At 41.8% G+C, this 20,566-nt stretch overlaps 2 protein-coding genes across 3 annotated transcripts; both read right to left on the bottom strand.

The window, feature by feature from the left end:
• Positions 1-769: 769 nt before the first annotated feature.
• On the bottom strand, positions 770-4,324 carry ctsbb (cathepsin Bb). The gene is made up of 9 exons (XM_038962252.1): positions 4,148-4,324; positions 3,873-3,958; positions 3,625-3,736; positions 3,296-3,411; positions 2,807-2,892; positions 2,536-2,679; positions 1,775-1,891; positions 1,479-1,607; positions 770-1,288 (listed from the first exon to the last, which is right to left on the bottom strand). Exons 1-9 carry the CDS (start codon positions 4,268-4,270, stop codon positions 1,212-1,214), a joined length of 990 nt encoding a protein of 329 aa, XP_038818180.1. The 5' UTR covers positions 4,271-4,324; the 3' UTR covers positions 770-1,211.
• A 3,778-nt stretch (positions 4,325-8,102) lies between these two features.
• Positions 8,103-19,701, bottom strand: fdft1 (farnesyl-diphosphate farnesyltransferase 1). 2 transcript variants are annotated; one of them, XM_038962250.1, is made up of 8 exons: positions 19,603-19,701; positions 16,738-16,835; positions 13,409-13,592; positions 11,278-11,406; positions 10,241-10,432; positions 9,972-10,148; positions 9,652-9,804; positions 8,103-9,511 (listed from the first exon to the last, which is right to left on the bottom strand). In XM_038962250.1, the coding sequence occupies exons 1-8, from the start codon at positions 19,699-19,701 to the stop codon at positions 9,287-9,289; spliced, it is 1,257 nt and encodes a 418-aa protein (XP_038818178.1). In that variant the 3' UTR covers positions 8,103-9,286. The 2 variants fall into 2 exon arrangements, with proteins under 2 accessions (XP_038818178.1, XP_038818179.1); XM_038962251.1 differs by lacking the exon at positions 19,603-19,701 and adding an exon at positions 17,314-17,414.
• Positions 19,702-20,566: the final 865 nt, after the last annotated feature.

Genomic DNA, 20,566 nt, shown 5'->3' with positions numbered 1-20,566 from the left:
AAAAATGTAGCTTCACTGTCCAAATACACATGGTGTTGAGTGTACAAAACATTAGGAACTCCTTCCTAATATTGAGTTGCACCTCCCCTTTTGCCCTCGGGAACAGCCTCAATTCGTCAGGGCATGGACTCTACAAGGTGTCAAAAGCATTCCACAGGGATGCTGGTCCATGTTGACGCCAATGCTTCCCACAGTTGTGTCAAATTGGCTGGATGTCCTTTAGGTGGTGGACCATTCTTAAAAACACAGGAAACTTGCGCATGAAAACTCAGCAGCGTTGCTGTTCTTGATAGAAACCGGTGCACCTGGCATCTACTAATATTTTATCTTGGCCATTCACCCTCAATGGCACACATACACAATCTATGTCTCAAAGCTTAACAATCCTTCTTTAACCTGTCTCCTCCCATTCATCTACACTGATTGAAGTGGATTTAGCAAGTGACATCAATAAGTGATCATAGCTTTCACCTGATCAATCTGTCATGGAAAGAGCAGGTGTTCCTAATGTTTTGTATACTCTATCTGCTCAAGCTTACATTTTTCTCTTTTCAAAATGTAAACATTGTATTATGATAATTGCTTTATCTAATTAGTGCAATATAATGGTGGGTTTTTCTTCCTCAGTCATACCGTAATTGGTAGTGGGATCAATTGGGTGAGGATTTGGTGATGGCAGGTAATAGCTCCCCCAACTGTTTGGGTTAAGGGTCAAATCAGGATTTGAGGCCCTAATTTGTATTTCCTGTGTTAATAACAATTACAACATATTAAATTGTTGTGTATTCTACACTTTTTGTGAATGCTTATCAATGAAGAAATACCCAAGTTGAATATTGCACCTGTCAATATAGAGAAAGTAGAGAAAATGACAACTAAAGCAGAATTCAACAACATAAGCAGTTTATGAGTAGCTTTTAAATATTACAATCATAAAAGTCCGGTTTCACATACACAGATTAAGCCTAGTCAAAAGCATGGTACATATACAATCTCCATTGAAATAGCCTTTAGTCCAGGACTAGGCTTAGCCTGAGTCTGGGAAACCAACCCTAAGAGCATAGAATGAATCTACAATTTAAAACGGATCCGTTATGAAACCCAGACATCCATACTGAGGATTATGCAGGACACCCTCGCTTTGAATTAGGAGGCAGGGTGGTGGATATGCCATCGAGAGCACCCTCTGAACACAGCCTTAAAATATCTCTTTAAAGCCGGGGTATCCCCGCCACTATCTCTGATTCGATGCCACACTCGTCCTTTCCCCGCAGGATCTTGAAGAACCCTTCAAAGAGAACCAATACAGATGAGTCATACATTAGGCCGACGGTATCATAGCACACCATTATACAGCATGTCACACCAACAGTATTACACATGAAGATATTGAAATGTCCATCTATACAAAGCAAAATAAGAATATTGAGTCAAAGTGACAGTGGTATGCAATGGTGTCTGCTGTTAGCCACCCTCACCATTGTCACCCCAGTCTGTGTTCCAGGAGTTGGCAACCAGCCAGTAGGGGGTGTTATTCTCCTTTCCCCAGCCCAGGATCTTGATGGCATGACCCCCCAGCATCTGTCCAGTCACATGCTGGTACACACCTGGCAACATAGAACAGAGATAAAGTGACCCCTTGGGAGTGTACAACCTGTCAGAACATGTCAGATCTGTGAGTGCATGCATAGACTATGGAGTTTGTGTGCCTGTGTGTGAGTGGGTGTGTGTCTGTGCGGATATGTGTGTGAGAGAGAAGAAAAAAAAGTCTCACCGGTCTTGTAAAGGAGGAAGTCTTCATAGACAGAGAAGGCTGCCTCCACTGGGCCGTTCTTATAGAGCTCAGTCATGATCTGCTGTTCCTTCGGGGGAACGCTGTACGTCTGCTTTCCTACAGGGGGCGACAGAGTGGTCAACACACTGAGGAGGTACACAGTTGAGAAGTGGTGTAAAGTACTTAAGTAAAAAATACTTTAAAGTACTACTTAAGTAGTTTTTTGCAGGTATATGTGCATTACTATTTATATTTTTGGCAACTTTTACTTTACTACATTCCTAAAGAAAATAATGTACTTTTTACTCCATACATGTTCCCTGACACCCAAAAGTACTTGTTACATTTTGAATGCTTAGCAAGAGAGGAAAGTGGTCCAATTCACACACTTATTAAGATAACATCCTTGGTTATCCCTACTGCCTCTGATCTGGCAGACTCACTAAACACAAATGCTTCATTTGTAAATAATGTCTGAGTGTTGGACTGTGCACCAGGCTGTCATGTAAATGAAAAAAAATGAAAAAAATGCTGCCATCTGGTTTGCTTAATATAAGGAACATTTATACTTTTGTTTTTGATACTTAAGTATATTTGAGCAATTACATTTTCTTTTGATATTGAAGTATATTTAAGACGAAATACTTTCAAACGTGATAATGTGACACCAGATTTAGCTTGGAAGTAATTTAGATACACTCGTACAGCATTGTTTAAGTCTGAGGTTATATTCAACGTTAGTACACAGTGAGGTCTCTTACCGAAGCGTTTGTCCTTCTTGTAGGAGGGGGTGTATCCAGCATTGCACTCGGACACACACTTAGGCGTGTCCCCCTCACCTGTGCAGGGGGGGCGTGTTCCGTTCACGTGATGCTCACACGGAGCGATGCTGTAAGGTCTACAGCCTGTATGAGACACAGTCACTAAGGATGTAATTTTATCCTCTAGAAAGCCAACAATATAGTCCACTGCTGACATTTATATTACATCTATATTGTAGGTTTCACAATGCCAGTGCCATCCAGAACTCACCTATATTGGATCCGTAGAGCCCCCCTGTAACCAGCCCAGACTCAGCCCAGTAGTCCCAGGCAGCTGATGGGAAGCCCCCCATACACCTACACACACACCCCTCAGTCAGGCCATGTGAGCTTGCTTACAATGTCATGGTGTCATGACCTATCACATACACTGCTATTGGCTGTAATATACACTGTGTGTACAAACATTAAGAACACCTACTCTTTCCATGACAGACTGAACAGGTGAAAGTTATGATCCCTTATTGATGGCCATCTGGCCAACTTTACACAACTTGGGAAGCATTGCAGTCAACATGGGCCAGCATCTCGGTGGAATGCTTGCGACACCTTGTAGAGTACATGCCCCAACGAATTGAGGCTGAGGGCAAAAGGAGAGGCTGCAACTCAATATTAGGGAGGTTTCCTTAATGTTTTGTACACTCAGTATATAATGAGAATAAGCTAAACCTGCTATACTTAAAGCCAAACACACACTCACCCCATGCCACAGGCATCACAGCATGACAGCAGATCCTCAGCTGAGATCTCCAGGGAGACCTTGCCATTGCTATGGATACAATACCTGTCGGAGATGGCCTCAGCTGCCCCAAAGGCCTGTGAGTTGGAAATGCATGGGAGAGAATGTTTAGGAGGCACAGCTACTCAGTCATAGCTACTAAGCTTTGAGAAGAGTTATTCTCCTCTATCGCCGTCTCCTATCGCACTAACACAGCAGTTAGGCCCCTTTTAAAGGCTACTATTCTCCTCCTTACTCCTCTTTTTCCCTAATATTTTCCTCCATTCCTCTCCATCCATCCACCGTCTTACCCAGCAGGAGCCACAGGATCCCTGGTCTCTGATCTCTTTGATGGTGGGACAGTTGGGCCACTGCAGCCGTGCGTCAAAGCTGTCTGGCAGACTCATGTCCTCAGACTGCACCCTGTGGAGAGAGAAGAGGAACAAACTTGGGCTTTTATAACTTACGTTGGCCTGCATGTGTAGGGTGGCATTAATATGAGAACAGTATGAATTGGGTCCATTTTGGTCAATCCATACAGACAAACACACACACTCACAGCTCTGGCAGCCTGGGTCCCTTCAGCAGGGTTCCACACAAACTCTTCACATAACTGATGTCAACATTGTGGAAGTTCTGGCCAGCCTGGGGAGATGTAAAAAAAAAAAAAAGGAGTGAGAGAATATGGAGAGATGAAGATCGGTGGAAAGATTTCAAAGAGAACATTTGCATAGACTGGGTTTATTTATTATATTTGAATGAGTTAGATTATTATCTATCTATAATTATAACATTATCTCATCTGCTATAACAGGAAGACCTGGTAGGACTTACCGTCCATGTGGTGTCTGCGTTGTTGATGTACTGAACCATCTCAGGAGACAGTAGAGGGAGGCGGGGCTTAGCCCAGCTAACAGACAGGGCCGAGAGAAGACACAGGAGGGCCAGACGACACATCCTGGAGGTGGACAGGAGACAACATGACTTAACTTTTGTATTTCAAACCGTGATGTAGGCTACTCTTTGTCTACTGGGTGTAAGAATAGAGTTTGAGGTTGCAGCTCAGCACCTGTCACAAGGCAGCCTCCTCCCAGTGGACCACTAGAGCTGCAGAGGTGGAAGTGAGAGTGAAAATGTACCTTGAGTTCCATGGTTACTTATTAACAAGAGCTTTAAATAAGTGGCCTTACTGCAGGCTGTTTAAGCAAAAAGGACTGAAGGGGGCAGGGCAACCGCATTTGGGGCTCTATTTTTGTTTTGGGGGGGAGAAAAAAAAGGGAAAAAAGAAAATAAATAAATAGGCTTACTGCATTTCAACACATTTTGCCATGGTGCAAAGAGAAAAATGCTGTTTTTTAGCTCATCTCATGCTTTTGTTCACCCATGAGGGTGAGAGAAAATGTTGCAGTTTTATAGCAAATGTTCTGCAATTCTACACATTTTGCTATCATAAGCGACTAGATTCAGCCCTTAGTGTCACGTATACTCCCTCTCTGACCTCTAGGTCATCAGGCTGCTGATTATCCCGCACACCTGTCACCATCGTCTTGCGCACCTGCGCCTCATGACACTCACCTGGACTCCATCCCCTCCTTGATTATCTTCCCTATATCTGTCCCTCCCCTTGGTTCTTTCCTCAGGTGTTATTATCTCTGTTTTCATGTCAGTGTGTTTGTGGTGATTGTTTCTGTTATTAAAACACTCCCTGAACTTGCTTCCCGATTCTCAGTGCACATCGTTACACTTAGCCTTGATTTATTGGCCATATACCACAAACCCCCCTTATTGCTATTATACACTGGTTACCAACGTCATTAGAACAGTAAACAAGTTTTTTTGCTTCATACCCAAGGTATTTTGTCTGATATACACACACGGCTAAAATGCTGTTTCATTCAATCAGCATCCAGGACCCAAACCCCAAAATTGCTGGTTCAAATATACACAGTATTTATTAGTAATAATACACGACAGATACTACAGTATAAACTGTATCATTCCTCTGACGTCAAATGAACACTCTTTAAAACATTAACGTGTCGCTATTGCAAATACTAGAGTTGATAATAGCACAATCAATTCAATTCAAAAACCCTCCCTCTTCTTTCAGTGATAGGCTCTGGAAAATTAACTATGGCTCGTTCTTTCATACCAATACAAGTCTACCTCACAAATACTGGCATCTAGAGAAATACCCAGTTAAAATAACAAACCAGAAGAAAACATATCTACCTGTATGGTTTGTGTGGTAGAAGATCCTCAGACAGTTAATCAGTAGTCTGTCAGTTCTTCTCTGATTCTGAATCTCTGCAGACTCTCCTGTTTTAAAGGAGCCTGGATTACTGTCACATGACCAGTCCAGTCTTTTGCCCTGGCATAAATATCACATGATTGTGGCGAAGGCTATTTCCAAAGGTGGATAACAAGTGCCCTGAAAGTCATTGTAAAATGTTTTGCTTGGATTGATACCATTTATGAAAGTCAAAGTTAGTTATGTCTGCAACAATGTTAGAAAACTGTAAGAAAAAAACATTCCCTTTCTTCCATTCAGTTTGAGTTATGTTTGAAATAGAATGTACAGTCTTACATAAATGAAAATCACTGTTTTAGCAGTCTTTTCCCCCAGGACTTTGAACTAGCATGACTTCAGCTCGTCTTAAATGAGTGTACAATTTTACTGTCTGTAAACTATAAAACTATCATCCATTGTCTTGTCAGCAAAGTCTATGTCCAAAAAAACAGGGTTAATTTACAAAGGGCCAACATTGATCTTTGTGACACTGATGAGGCAGAAAAGAAAACATTCAGAAACACTTTATTTGGAGTCTTTTATTATTTGTTCAATTTTGTACAAATGAAAAACACACATTATATAGAAATAGTCATGTCTTCTTTGGTTGTGTACAAGGATACACCACATTACTGCAGCCTTCCTACTCACCAAAGCTCTGTGTTAAGGACACTTAGCAGCCTGCTACTGTGTGCTCTGCTGCAGTCCCATTTCTACCAGTCTCTGTATCAAAAATCAAATCAAATGTTATTTGTCACATGAGCCAAATACAACAGGTATAGATAGACCTTACAGTGAAATGCTCGCTTACAAGCCCTTAACCAGCAATGCAGTTCTAAGAAAAATAAGTGTTAGAAAGTATTTCCTAAAATAAAGTCAAGAGATTCTTCAAAGTAGCCACCCTTTGCCTTGATGACAGCTTTGCACACTCTTGGCATTATCTCAAATCAAATCAAAATAAAACAAAACAACTACCTTATACACACAAATACACACAAATGTAAAGGGATGGATAAGAATATGTACATATAAATATATGGATGAAAAATGGTGTGCGGCATAGGCAAGATGCAGTAGATGGTGTAGAATACAGTATATACATATGAGATGAGTAATGTAGGATAATGTAAACATTATTAAAGTGCCGTTATTTAAAGTGACTAGTGATACCTCTATGTAAACATGATTAAAGTGGCGTTATTTAAAGGGACTAGTGTTGGAAAAGTATTCCACGTGAAGCTGGTTGAGAGAATGCCAAGAGTGTGTAAAGCTGTCATCAAGGCAAAGGGTGGCTACTTTGAAGAATCTCAAATATAAAATATATTTTGATTTGTTTAACGCTTTTTTGGTTACTACATGATTCCATATGATATGTGTTATTTCATAGTGTTGATGTCTTCACTATTATTCTACAATGTAGAAAATAGTAAAAATAAAGAAAAACCCTAGAATGAGTAGGTGTGACCAAACTTTTTACTGGTCCTTTAAGTCAGGAGGCGGGGGTGTAGCTATGGTAACCAGTGAGCTGAGATAAGGCGGGGCTTTACCTAGCAGAAACTTGTAGATGACCTGGAACCAATGGGTTTGGCGATGAGTATGAAGCGATGGCCAGCCAACGAGAGCGTACAGGTCGCAGTGGTGGGTAATATATGGGGCTTTGGTGACAAAACGGATGGCAATGTGATAGACTGCATCCAATTTGTTGAGTAGAGTGTTGGAGGCTATTTTATAGATGACATAGCCGAAGTCGAGGATCGGTAGGATGGTAAGTTTTATGAGGGTATGTTTGGCAGCATGAATGAAGGATGCTTTGTTGCGAAATAGGAAGCCGATTCTACATTTAATTTGGAGATGTTTAATGTGAGTCTGGAAGGAGAGTTTACAGTCTAACCAGACACCTAGGTATTTGTAGTTGTCCACATATTCCACACAGGGTTTTTGTCCTGGGACAGATCTGTCAGGGACACCCTCTTTAACAGGGCACTTTCCAAAGGTTGATAACAAGTGGCCTGAAAGTTACTGGCCAGGTCGCAGTTGTAAATGAAAACTTATTCTCAACTGGCCTATAAACGTGAAATAAAAAAAATATATATATATTTTTTTAACTGTAAAATGTTTTCCTTGGATTGATACAATTTATTTAAGTCAAAGTTAATGTGCATCAGGTACTCACTGGAATTATGTCTGCATTGAACCAATGTTAGAAAACTTAGAAAAAAAAAACATTCACCTTCTTCCAATCAATTTGAGTTATGAAATGTTTGAAATAAAATATACAGTCTTACATAAATGACATCAGGTTTAGCAGTATTTTCCCCCAGGACTTTGAACTAGCATGACTTGAACTCATCTTTAATGAATGTACAATTTTACCATCTGTAAACTATAAAACTATCATCCATTGTCTTGTCAGCAAAGTCAATCTCCAAAAAAAACTGGGTTATCTTACAAAGGACCAACATTGATCTTTGTGACACTGATGAGGCAGAAAAATAAACATTCAGAAACACTATTTTGTCTTTTATTCTTTCTTCAATGATATACAAATTAAAACATCACATTACATAGCAATATTCATGTGTTCTTTGGTTGTGTACAAGGATACACCACACTATTGTAGCCTTCCTACTCACCAAAGCTCTGTGTTAAGGACACTTAGCAGCCTGCTACTATGTGCTCTGCTGCAGTCCCGCTTCTACCAGTCTCTGTATCATCTTACACTGGGCATGTCTCAAAAGACAAATGTGGCTTCCGCTCCTTGTTCCGTTTCCTTTGTCCACAATGAGAAAGACACGGACATATAGATGAAAGCTAAGCTAGGCTTCTATCATATTGTTAAATATTTGCTATTACGTCTTTTCAGATCAGTGCAGTTGAGGTAGAGAATACGAGGGGAGGAGGCAACTTTAGACTATTGAGATGTGCCCAGTTTACTATGATTGAATGTGACAACAGTGTCAATATTTAGCTATACTGTACATAAACACAGTACAGCCATCTTAGTTCTTACTATAGAGATAGACAGACACTTATAAAACACATAAAACAGAACCATTGTGTTGTCATTAGTTGCTATTGAAAATAACATTACAAACCAAGACAAAAGAACCGACTATAAGAAATGCACAATGGTTTAGTTGATGTTTCTTAATCTCAATGTCCTGTATGTGTGTGAGCTGTGTGCTTTAGGTTTGTGTGATGGGTCCAAGACTTTACTAAATCCTATTCACATTTCAAATTAATGTTGAAAAAAAATTGAAATACCAATCCATTATAGCTCTACTGGAATTCTCCCTTTCAAAACATGTTGAAAAAATGTAACAAACAAAACCAGGGTTGTGGTTACAAAATAACTAAAATCAACATAAAAACAAACCAAAAAAACAAATGAGGAAGAGAGATGTGCCGTGTGTATCTGACGTGAGTATGACCAGTGTGTTAGAAAATAATGTTACGGAAAGTAAGACTACTGCAAATCCCTATCAAACACAATAAGACAACCCTGCTACCAGTGACTCCCATAGTACAGGCCTCTACGGACCATCACAGGTGAGTTAAACAGGACAGGTGAATGGGAGGGTAAGATTCCTCCAGGGTAGAGGGAGAACCAGGCCTCAGGAGAGAGGGGAGCATCTCAGTCGTGCACCCCGTGCAGGGTGAGGGTTAGTGGGGGTTGAGTGGGCTCAATGGCCCTGCATGTCAGCAGTGCCGGGAGGTTGTCCGGCTGTAGTGCTTAGGTACTGCCAGCTGAGGGCGGCGAGGATCATGGCAGCGGAGAGGTACATGGGGGAGAGGTGGGCAGTCCGGGAGGCCAGGGTGGCTTGGGAGAGAGTCCTCTCCTGGATCACACCCAGGATAAACAGGGTTTTGTCCCGGGATGGATCTGTCAAGGACACCCTCTGTAGCATCTGGAGAGAGAGAGAAAAAGAAAGAGCGAGAGAGATCAGAAAACTCACAAACATAAAGTAAGAACACACACTCAGATGCACAATAACACAAACAAACACAATTGAATACATGACACACCCAAAGATACACACACACACACCTCCTGGCTGTATTGGGCCATGATGCTTTGCACGGCACCCATGTTGGTGGCTTGCATCATGAGGGTGACGGCTTGACCCTTCCTGATTTTCACCACGCCTTGGAATACCTGAGGGTTGTTGTAACAGGCTGAGAGGGTCGCTATCGCCATCACCTGGACATTATTGAGACATACAGTACAGCAAAATGAAATGCTTCCTGAGGATCCTGACTCAAACAACCAGGAATGAAAAGTGAAAACGTGTTGAAATGAAATGCATCTAGAAGCTTTCTCCAGTGGGAATGTACTTTGAAATGTAACATTTCAATGGTAGCATTTACCTGTGGTATGGCGCAGAAGTTGAAGACGCTCTGGTTGCGTAGGCGTGCCAGATAGGTGATGACATCAGGGACGTGGCGCAGGGCGTCTGTCACCAGCAGGTTGAGACAGGACAGGGCTGAGGTCAGCTGGTCAGGCTCTGCCAGGTCCTCCAGACGACATGCAAACTGACTCCATGCCTACAGCGGGACATGCAACACGCACATTAACTACACACACCCTATTAATGACACATACAGTGCACACACACACACACACACAGTGTAGTTACCTCTTGTGGCCAGAAGGCCCTCGCCACCTGTATATCCTCCAGGTAGTCTCTGATGATGTTGGTCTTCTGGAGGAACAGGCCCATGGAGTTGGCCAGCTCTGTGTCTTTGCCCACCTCGGGGTCCTCCAGCTGGGAGGCAGAGAACAGCTGGGACAGACCTATACCCACCAGCCCTGCCACATAGTGACAGTACTGCACAGGGGGTAATGTTAATACACATGTATTTAACAGTCAAAAATCTATTACAGACTGGTGTGATGTGAAGAAATCAGTGGGTTTAAGTGACTTTCATGTAGCATCAAGCTATTTGTCATTTGATACACATCAGGCTACCACTAGGTTATAGCGACACACATCAGGCTACCACTAGGTTATAGCAACACACATCAGGCTACCACTAGGTTATAGCGACACACATCAGGCTACCACTAGGTTATAGCGACACACATCAGGCTACCACTAGGTTATAGCGACACACATCAGGCTACCACTAGGTTATAGCGACACACATCAGGCTACCACTAGGTTATAGCGACACACATCAGACTACCACTAGGTTATAGTGATGGGGGGAGAATATATATTTTTCAATTATACAGTTACATATCAGGACATTATTTTTGACAATCTATCGTATTCTATCGTTTTGACAATATCACAATATTATTTTTGCGCTTGTTGGCTGTACCTGCACCAAAACTCCAGTATTTTTCCTTCATAGTTTGTTCTCCATCTTCTTTTTAAATAAGGAGCAAATCGGTTTTAGCACTTTTATTTCCATGACTGATCAAAACTTGTTTTCTAATGCTCCCTCGTCTCTGCAGCAGACATATGGTGAGCAATGTTTGGAACATCGAATCGCAATTAATCACAGTATCGAATTGCAATACATATTGCATCACCACCTACGTACGGTAATAATATTGTATCGTGATGTCCCTGGCAATTCCCAGCTCTACTAGGTTATTAACCAGCAAATGTGGAGCCGTTAGTCTAACACGTGTATAATGCTTGCCTAACATTAAGGTAACATTTACCTGGTCCCACTCCTTCATGGAGCCCACTTTCTTCTCCAGAAACTCAGCCATTCCAACTCCCATGCGGTGGCAGATATCCGATATCACATCCTGGTATGCCTGACCCAGGTTCCTGAACTCCAAGGAAATCTGAACAGAAAATAGATTAATTTAAATACACACACATAGCATGATGACAGATGCCCATTGTATGATGTCTGCTACATATTTCATTGTCATGACAGTGTTATGCAATCCTTATGTAAACAAAGGCAGGCCCATTCCACCTGACTGGCATGTAGCCCTGTCAATCACCCTTCAGACCTCTGTTCATCCAACCAATCAGGGAGCTTCGATGCACTGCAGGAAAACGGCTCCGCTCACATCTAGTTAGTGCATGTTTTTCCATTGCAAAAGAAGAAGCAAATAGTTGTGTTGCTGACAGACTGTCACATGCTGTTCCTAACTGAAGTGTTGTCCATCCATTGACAAGTAAGTGTTGGAAATTATATTGGGTGTAATATACACTGATTATACAAAACATTAAGAACAGCTGCTCTTTCCATGACATAGACTGACCAGGTGAACTCAGGTGAAAGCTATGATCCCTTATTGATGTTACTTAAATCCACTTTAATCAGTGTAGATGAAGGGGAGGAGATGGATTAAAGAAGGATTTTTGAGCCTTCAGACAATTAAGACATGGATTGTGTATGTGTGCCATTTAGAGGGATAATGGGCAAGACAAAAGATTTAAGTGCCTTTGAACGGAGTATGGTAGTAGGTGCCAGGCACACCGGTTTGAGTGTGTCATGGTCTGCAACGCTGCTGGGTTTTTCACACTCAACAGTTCAAGAATGTGTATCAAGAATGGTCCACCACCCAAAGGACATTCAGCCATCTTGACATAACTGTGGGAAGGATTGGAGTCAACATCGGCCAGCATCCCTGTGGAACGCTCTAGACACCTTGTAGAGTCCATGCCCTGTCGAATCGAGGCTGTTCTGAGGGCAAAGGGGGGAGGTGCAACTTAATATTAGAAAGGTGTTCATAATGTTTGGTATACTCAGTGTAAGTGAGTTATGGTTACCTTATCGTGTAACTGTGAAGATAAGATACAGTGTTGTTTGCGAGCCTTCACCTTACGCTAGCTCTACTATATGTTTGGATTAGAAGAATGTTTGTAGGTACCCCGTGCATGCTATTTTCTATCAGTGTGGTTATCATTGCTATGTGTTTTTGTAGAATGCCAATAGGTCTACTCCTTATTGTATTAGCAGTATGTATTGTTGGTATGCTATCGCTGCAATGCTTATAGCCTACATACCGCTGTAGTGATTTGCACATGTCAGTATAGAGATTCTGGAAGCATCTAGAAGGTTCCGGTCCCTTCTGGGCACCCACGCATGCGCAGTGATTATTTATGATAGTGCCACCAGAGGCCTGCTAAATAAGATTTAGCTCTAGGGTGTAAATATCCCTGTTAATACCATTGCATTCACCAATATGCTTATATTAAGGGCTCCCGATTGGCACAGAGGTCTAAGGTACTGCATCTCAGTGCAAGAGGCATCACTGCAGTCCCTGGTTCTAATCCAGGCTGCATCACATCCAGCTGTGATTGGGAGTCCCATAGGGCGGTGCACAATTGGCCCAGCGTTGTCCAGGTTTGGCCGGGGTAGGTTGTCATTGCAAATAAGAATTTGTTCTTAACTGACTTGCCTAGTTAAATAATATATATATAAAATGTAATGTTTACAGTCTCTCTGCATTGCTAGTAGATTTGTATATTATTGCACATGTATTTATCTTAGTATCTTGTAATATGTCCTCATGATTGTATTGTTCCTCCCTTTTTAGAACCACGTAAAATACCTCAAATGGAAGCAGATGTGTCCACATGTGTGTGGTGGTGACAAAGTGTACAGTAATGTGCCTCAACATAATATTCTAACCCGACAACACTATAGTGGGCAGATCTAACTGAATCAGTTTGAAGTAACTAGCGGGTGAGGAGTCAGAAGCCAACCACTCAGACGAGCTTGCGATAGTTTTTACATGTTCCTAGTTCTCGGCGGATTTAGCGACCAACAGATGTTTACACTTTATGTAGGGTTATATAGTACACAGTAGTGTCAGCGGTTCCACTGACCGTGGGGAAGTCCTCCAGGACCTGCCTGTCCTTCTCGTGGCTCTCAGTGAAGCACCAGTTGGCCTGGTAAAGGTATGTGTGGAAGTCATTCAGCATGGGCACCTTCTTCTCCAGGGGGATGGTCATATCATCTTCCACCGTGTCAAGGGCCCGTAGGACCAGGTAGAAGATACACACCGCATGCCTGGACAAAAAGAAGGGACAGGGGAAGAATTAATTTATTTGAGAAGGTTAGGACCTGCTCACTGAAAACCTAACTGTTACAGAGTGAGCAGGCAAGGGCTGACACCAACCCTGGGCATTCAGGAAGGTGCTGGCAGACACCAATATTGAACTTTAATGTAACACTTGACATGTGATGTTTGGTATGAAGCTTAATACATTTTACTGTGGGGACTCGTGTGTAAACTAGCTACTGTAGGTCCTCTGTGTAGGGAAACTGCATGCCATTTGAATTATTTAAAAAACCTGTAAGCAACCTTCCGGAACACACACACTTTGCTCTTAAAACCAGCTGTGTCACTTCTGTACACTGAATGGTGGGATTAGACAATGTACAACTGGCTGCAATACAAGCAGTTTACATTGAATTCCACCGCCAAAAATCAGTTCAGTTACCGCAGGCCTGCCCTACAACTTGCCTACAGCTTGTGCACTTGCAGTCTATACTGTATGTTTGTCACTTGAAGTTTAGGCTATTTTACTGTCATATCAAAATATGTTTGTTTTTAAGCCCTAAAGAGGTAAGGAAGTGAACTCAAGGTCAAAACTGATTACTGACCATATGTTCCAGGGTCAATAATAAAAAATAACCTAAAATTCTCCAAGTTCCAATATCTAATTTTGTCTGGCATGTGCCAAAGTGCTGCCATTCAGCTGTCATGGTTCCTTACTTCGACAGGCTGGAGAGACACCTCTTACTAGGGACGTCAAAGGTTCAGGTTGCTGCACAGGCACCCCTTTTGTTTTTACACTGCTGCTACTCGCTGTTTATTATCTATGCATAGTCACTTTACCCCTACCTACATGTACATATTACCTCAATTACCTTGACTAAGCTGTACCCCTGCACATTGACTCCCTACCAGTACCCCATTATTGTTATTGTGTTACTTTTTTAACATTTTATTTAGTAAATATTTTCTTAACTGCATTGTTGGTTAAGGCCTTGTAAGTAAGAATTTCATGGTATTCATTGTATTCGGCACGTGACAAATAAAAATGTATTTGATTCGAAGCTCTAGTCTAGAGCGCCCAATGAAATTATGTTTAGGAGTATTTTTAAACTCGCTCTATAGTTAAAGTAGTAAGAAATATATGTAATTATTGTAAAAATCTATGACTGTGCTTAATTTACTATCATCCTAACTTAAAATATTCAATTAGTTTGACATGTTGAATTATTTTATATTACGCTGATTCCCTATGGTGGACAGACGTGTTACTACATTACACAGACAAACATTTTCACCACACAATATTTACAGGAAATACACATCCTTTTCACCTAGGATTGGTGATGATAGTGTAAATGTTTATAGTAATCACAATTATGCAAAATTGATTGCTTAAAACAGACCAATATCTTTGCTTTAGTACCAGTGTTTTTGTCATATGCGCCTGTTGGTGGCAGGTCTTCCCCTGTGTTCATAACCAATTGGGAAGGTCGAATTTACCACATACACTGTGGAAAAATCTACTTCAATGCCCCTCCAACTGGTAATTACTGGTGGGAAACTCAACTATCATCCCCGAGCTTTGACTTCTCCCACATGCTGACCTCTCACGTCACCTACTAAGGAAATGACCTCGATTACAGCATTTTCGTCAGTTCAATGCAACAATAAACATATTTATAAAAGGCAATCTATTAATATGGTTTTTGAACACTATAATAGGAGCATGATAGCTGTACTTTTATTTATAGTTGATGCAGTTTGTTGGCCATTAGCCAATCGCCGTTTCTCAACGAGATCAAAACATGTGAATGCATCCAACTGGTAGTCATGACTTCACAACTACTAATATCTACCTTCCCACTTAGTTATGAACGCAGCATTAGAACGACTGGTAGTCATGACTTCACAACTACTAATATCTACCTTCCCACTTAGTTATGAACGCAGCATTAGAACGTGCCTGTCATTTTCCAGACCACGGTGGGAAGAAAAATGTGGGGGCTCCTACAAAAAACATCTAGGGCCTCAATACCACACGGAGTTTAGGGTCACACGATCACAGAAATGTGTGCCAAACCCTGTCACTATTTAGAAATTGTTGTGAGAATATGATTTGCCGAAGTTAACCAGTAGAAAAATGATTACAGAAGGAAATACAACACTTTAACAGGTTAAGACTTTTCCTACTAGTTCACGTCGGAAAATCATTCTCTCATCGATTTCTAAATAGCAACAGGGGTCATTTGACTTTCAAATCCGTGTGTGTTATTAAGGCTAGAGACGTTTGCAGGAAGAGCCCCAGAATTGTTTCTCATCATCGCGGTTCCATTGATTTCAATACAAATAGATGTGAGTGATTCATTTGTGTTGAAAATGTTAGGACCGGCACACTGAAAACCTAACTGTTACAAAGTGATCAGGCAAAGGCTGACACCAATCCCGGCATTCGGGAAAGGGCTGACACCAATATTGAACTTTAATGTAACACTTGACATGTGATGTACAGTATGGTATGAAGCTTCATTTTACTGCAGGGACTCATGTCTCAACAAAGTGTGAACTAGCTACTGTAGGTCCTATGTGTAGGGAAACTTCATGCCATTTGAATGACAGCTGTAAAAACCGGTAAGCAACCTTTCGGGAACACGCACAAACACACAATTTGTACTTAAAACCAGCTATGCCACTTCTGTAAACTGAATGGTGGGAATAAAATAGACACAGTGCTGCTGCAGGGGAATATGGCTGGCTGTAATATAATTATAAGCAGTTACATTGAATTCCCCGCAAGCAAATCAGTTCAGTCACAGTAGTGCCCTACAACTTGCCTACAGCTTGTGCACTTGGCTATACATATGCCACTTTGTAGGCTAGTTTAGACTACTTTTCTGTCATATTAAAATCAGTTTCTTTTCCAGATTTAAAATGGGTAAATAAGCGAACTCAAGGTCAAAACTGACCATTGTTCCAGGGTCAATAATAATACCCTAAAATCCTCCCAAGGTCCAATAGCCTATCACATTTTTGTCGTGTATTTGTCAAAGTGCTGACATTCAGCTGTCATGGTTCCTTGTTTACTTCGACATGCTGGAGACACACCCCTTACCTGCATGGTTGGAGAGCAAAGTTGGCAAGGTTATGCAAACTTACCGTAACTCTCCGTCTAGCGCCTGGATAACAGCGGCGAAACTGCGACTGGTCTGGTTCAGATAGAGGTAGCATGTCCGCAGGCTCTCACTCATGGATTCCTGGCAAGAGAAACAGAGAAACACGGGGTGTCGGTAAGCGCCTACTGTCCGCAAAGCGCTGGGGCGGGCGGCCCAACATCCCTCCTGCACGCCCCTCTCGCCCAGCCGTCCCCCGGAGAGAAGGGACCGTGAAGCGGGTCCAGGGCTCCGCGGGGTGACGCAGAGAGATCGCTTGAACACCGTGAGAGAAACCGGACACTTGCAGCAAGCTCCGGCCATATGAGGAAAATGGACGCTCAGCCTTCCATGCGCAATTTAGACAACATTGTTGGCTATCCAATTATTAATATCCGTGGTATTCATTCGTGCGCGCAGTTCAGCAGAGGACATGGCGTGTTACTCTGTAGCGGGGTGAAAACTTTAGGAAGTTATAGACTTTGCAGGGCGGGGTCAGTCGGTGATCTTTAAACAAGTCTCACGGCCTAAGTCTCACGGCCTATACAGTCTCCAGACCAGAGTAATAAATCCATCCACATACCTCGAAGAATTTGTCCACGGGCGCACCCATTGAGCGCAGCAGTAGGCTGTGATGCAGTTTGACATCGGAGCCCCTCCCACTTCAGTCATAACACAGCAGTGTTTTCTGCAAGAGCAAGCAGTACCCCCCCCCCCCCCCCCCCCCCAACAACATGTAACACACTATACGCCATGTTTGCTAAACATTGGACACAGACCTATCAATTCCCCCAAATAATGACCATGCACATTATTCACACATAACTAAACGTTTTATTGTGTAAACCTATGTGTTTCTCTCTGCAATCGTAATTTGAATTGCGTAGGTTTATATGGCCAACCCACTGACGCATAAGAAGTTGCTTGCCTACAATTTCCTCTAACAATTTTCTCAACATTGCAAAACGCATGAACATGGGGAAATGTTGAGCTGACTGACAGATGATGCTGTACTGTCATCTAGTGGCAGACAGTAGCAAAAACAAAGTGGTTATATTATGCCAGGGTTCCCCAAAGTGGTTATATTATGCCAGGGTTCCCCAACTGGCGGCCCGCGGGCCTGATTTTATTTGGCCCCCAAGCTTTCTGAGCAAAATACATTTTATATATATATGTATATAAAAGGATTATATTGTTGGACATAAAATACTGTAAAAACACCAGCAAATCAGCTCCAAGTGATTTCAATTTTGGAAACCTGTTCCAAAGTATTCCCACGCATAATAGAGAGATAAACAGTATGGGATCGTATACAAATGTAAGCAAGGTTTGAAATGATTGTGTTTTAGTTACATATTATATCCGTTTGGGCGTCTTGCGGTCAATTTGCAGTTTACAAATGATTTGTAATTATGTTCTGGACACTGACCATCCACTCAAAAAAAATCGTCCAGCGGCCGAATCTAGTTGATAATCCCTGCATTATGCCCATCGTGGACTGGCAGACTGCTCTGAACTCAGACGCACACCATCGTGCACTAGCCAGGGGAAGCCACCACGCGCTTTCACATGTAACTGGACTCTTGATTCAAGAATATCGCCCCCCTTTAATTGACACCTGAAGTGTCTTATTTCAAAGCTAGCTCTCGTCATAAAATACTCTCTATTTGGCTATAACGTTATGATAGTGTCATTCATCCATCATAAAGGGAAATCCTACTGGACATTCACAGTGGTGTAAAGTACTTACGTAAAAATACTTTAAAGTCCGGGTTAGGTTTGACCGGGGCCGTCATTGTCAATAAGAATGTGTTCTTAACTGACTTGCCTAGTTAAATAAAGGTTCAATAAAATAAATACAGGTTTTTGGGGGTATCTGTACTTTACTATTTATATTTTGACAACTTTTACTTTACTTCAAAATTCTGTACTTTTTATGTACATTTTCCCTGAAACACAGAAGTACTCGTTACATTTTGAATGCTTAGCAGGACAGAAAATGGTCCAATTTGCACACATATCAAGAGAACATCCCTGGTCATCCCTACTGCCTCTGATCTAGCAGACTCACGAAACACAAATGCTTTGTTTGTAAATGATGTCTGAGTGTTGCAGTGTGACCCTGGATATCCGTATATTTAAAAAATGGTGCTGTCTGGTTTGCTTAATATAAGGATTTATTTTTTTATTTTATTTTTTTGCTTTTACTTTTGATACTTAAGTATATTTAAAACCAAATACTTATAGATTTTTACTCAAGTACTATTTTACTGGGTGACTTTTACGTGAGTCATTTTCTATTAAGGTATCTTTACCTTAAACTTTTTCCACCACTGGACATTCAACTATCATCATTCCAGGTCAAAGCGGTGTTTAAAGTGTCGGAAATCAGCCATTACCCGCGCCGTCAAACAAACACTCGCACAGCATCTGCTCCCGGAATGAACCCACAAAGGCTATTATATAACGCAAATCCCAGCCATTAAGTCAATGGTTATCCTTCTCTCTGAACTGCGCATCTATTATTTATTCTAGGCCAACACAATACAAACATAGAGTTAGAATAGGCTACCCTTCTAGTTCATTCAGGTAGTTAGTTGACTAGGTAACCTATTACTGTTACTACTGTACCATTGCTCCTGTAGAATGTGTATAAGCATTTGATGAAGCTGGAAGCATTGTTGTGTAGAAAATGCAAGTGGGCCAATGTTGAAGTGATGCATGGATACAGACTGGCACTGTTAGCGCGCACATTATGTTGTGTAGGTCTATGCTATTCCAAAATGTATAACAAACGACAATAGCGAGTCGTGCCTTGGCCTAGGTTACAGGTAGGCAATACTCGAGGGGTTTAGAGCAGATAGCTACTCACATAGTCCAACTTGGGCATCACAGTGCGACAGCCCCCCATTTTAAACTTGAACAGGTTGAATATTTCCTCCGGGTGTCCTAACGATTTTACGATATCCATGTTTTATCTTTTGACCACAGGTACGCCGATGATGCTTTCTTGTATCGTGTGCTTATTCCACCCAAGTGCGCGTAAAACCTGGCAATATTTTCTCCATTCAAACGTTGAGCCGCTGAGCTATAGAGCAGCCGGCCCCCTTCTACCGAAAAAAAGTCGTCAGATCGAATGACGCCTGTGATTGGTCAGAAAATCATGGGCTCAGTGCCCATCGACCAGTGGATGACTAGAGCGGCTGGTGTGACGTCCCGCCCCGGCCGTGTTTCTCCAAACTGAGGCATCTGATTGGATGATACGTTGTTTAACGCGAGAGACCATCCGGACGGAGTGTGACAGATACTGTTGTTATGTCACACTGTACATCACCAGTTTTAATTACCAAAAAATATTATGTTATTCTGAGGCCAAGTCAACAGTAGCCCATGTCCTACATTTTAGGCTAATTTATTTATTATAATTAATTTATCAACATTCCCTTTTTGTACATATGATGGGATAGTTTTCATAAAGTAGACTGGCATGACTTGTGTGTATGCTTGTGAGGTTGTGCATTTGTGTGTGTGTGTGTGTGTGTGTGTGTAATAAAGCTACTGTATATGTGTTGCACATTTTTACATTAGAAGAAAACAGAAAACACAAAAAAGTTTTCAGATTTACACTTGTACAGTAAAGCCTATTGCTCCCGGAACTGGGGCAGGGGAATGGCTAAGCTCTGCTTTTCTAAATAGCCTACAGATCAGTGAGCTACACCAGCAGATTCACTACAATTTAGTGGATCAACCTAAAATATACCTTTCACCTGAAGGCCTTGAATCCTCCTCCCTGTCTCTCTCTCCTCCCCCTCTTTCTCTTCTCTCTTCTTCTTCTT

This window comes from Salvelinus namaycush, chromosome 24, assembly GCF_016432855.1.
Source record: "Salvelinus namaycush isolate Seneca chromosome 24, SaNama_1.0, whole genome shotgun sequence".
NCBI lineage: Eukaryota > Metazoa > Chordata > Actinopteri > Salmoniformes > Salmonidae > Salvelinus > Salvelinus namaycush.
The sequence above is the reverse complement of the archived record's forward strand: the minus strand, read 5'-3'. Positions and strand labels throughout refer to the sequence as shown.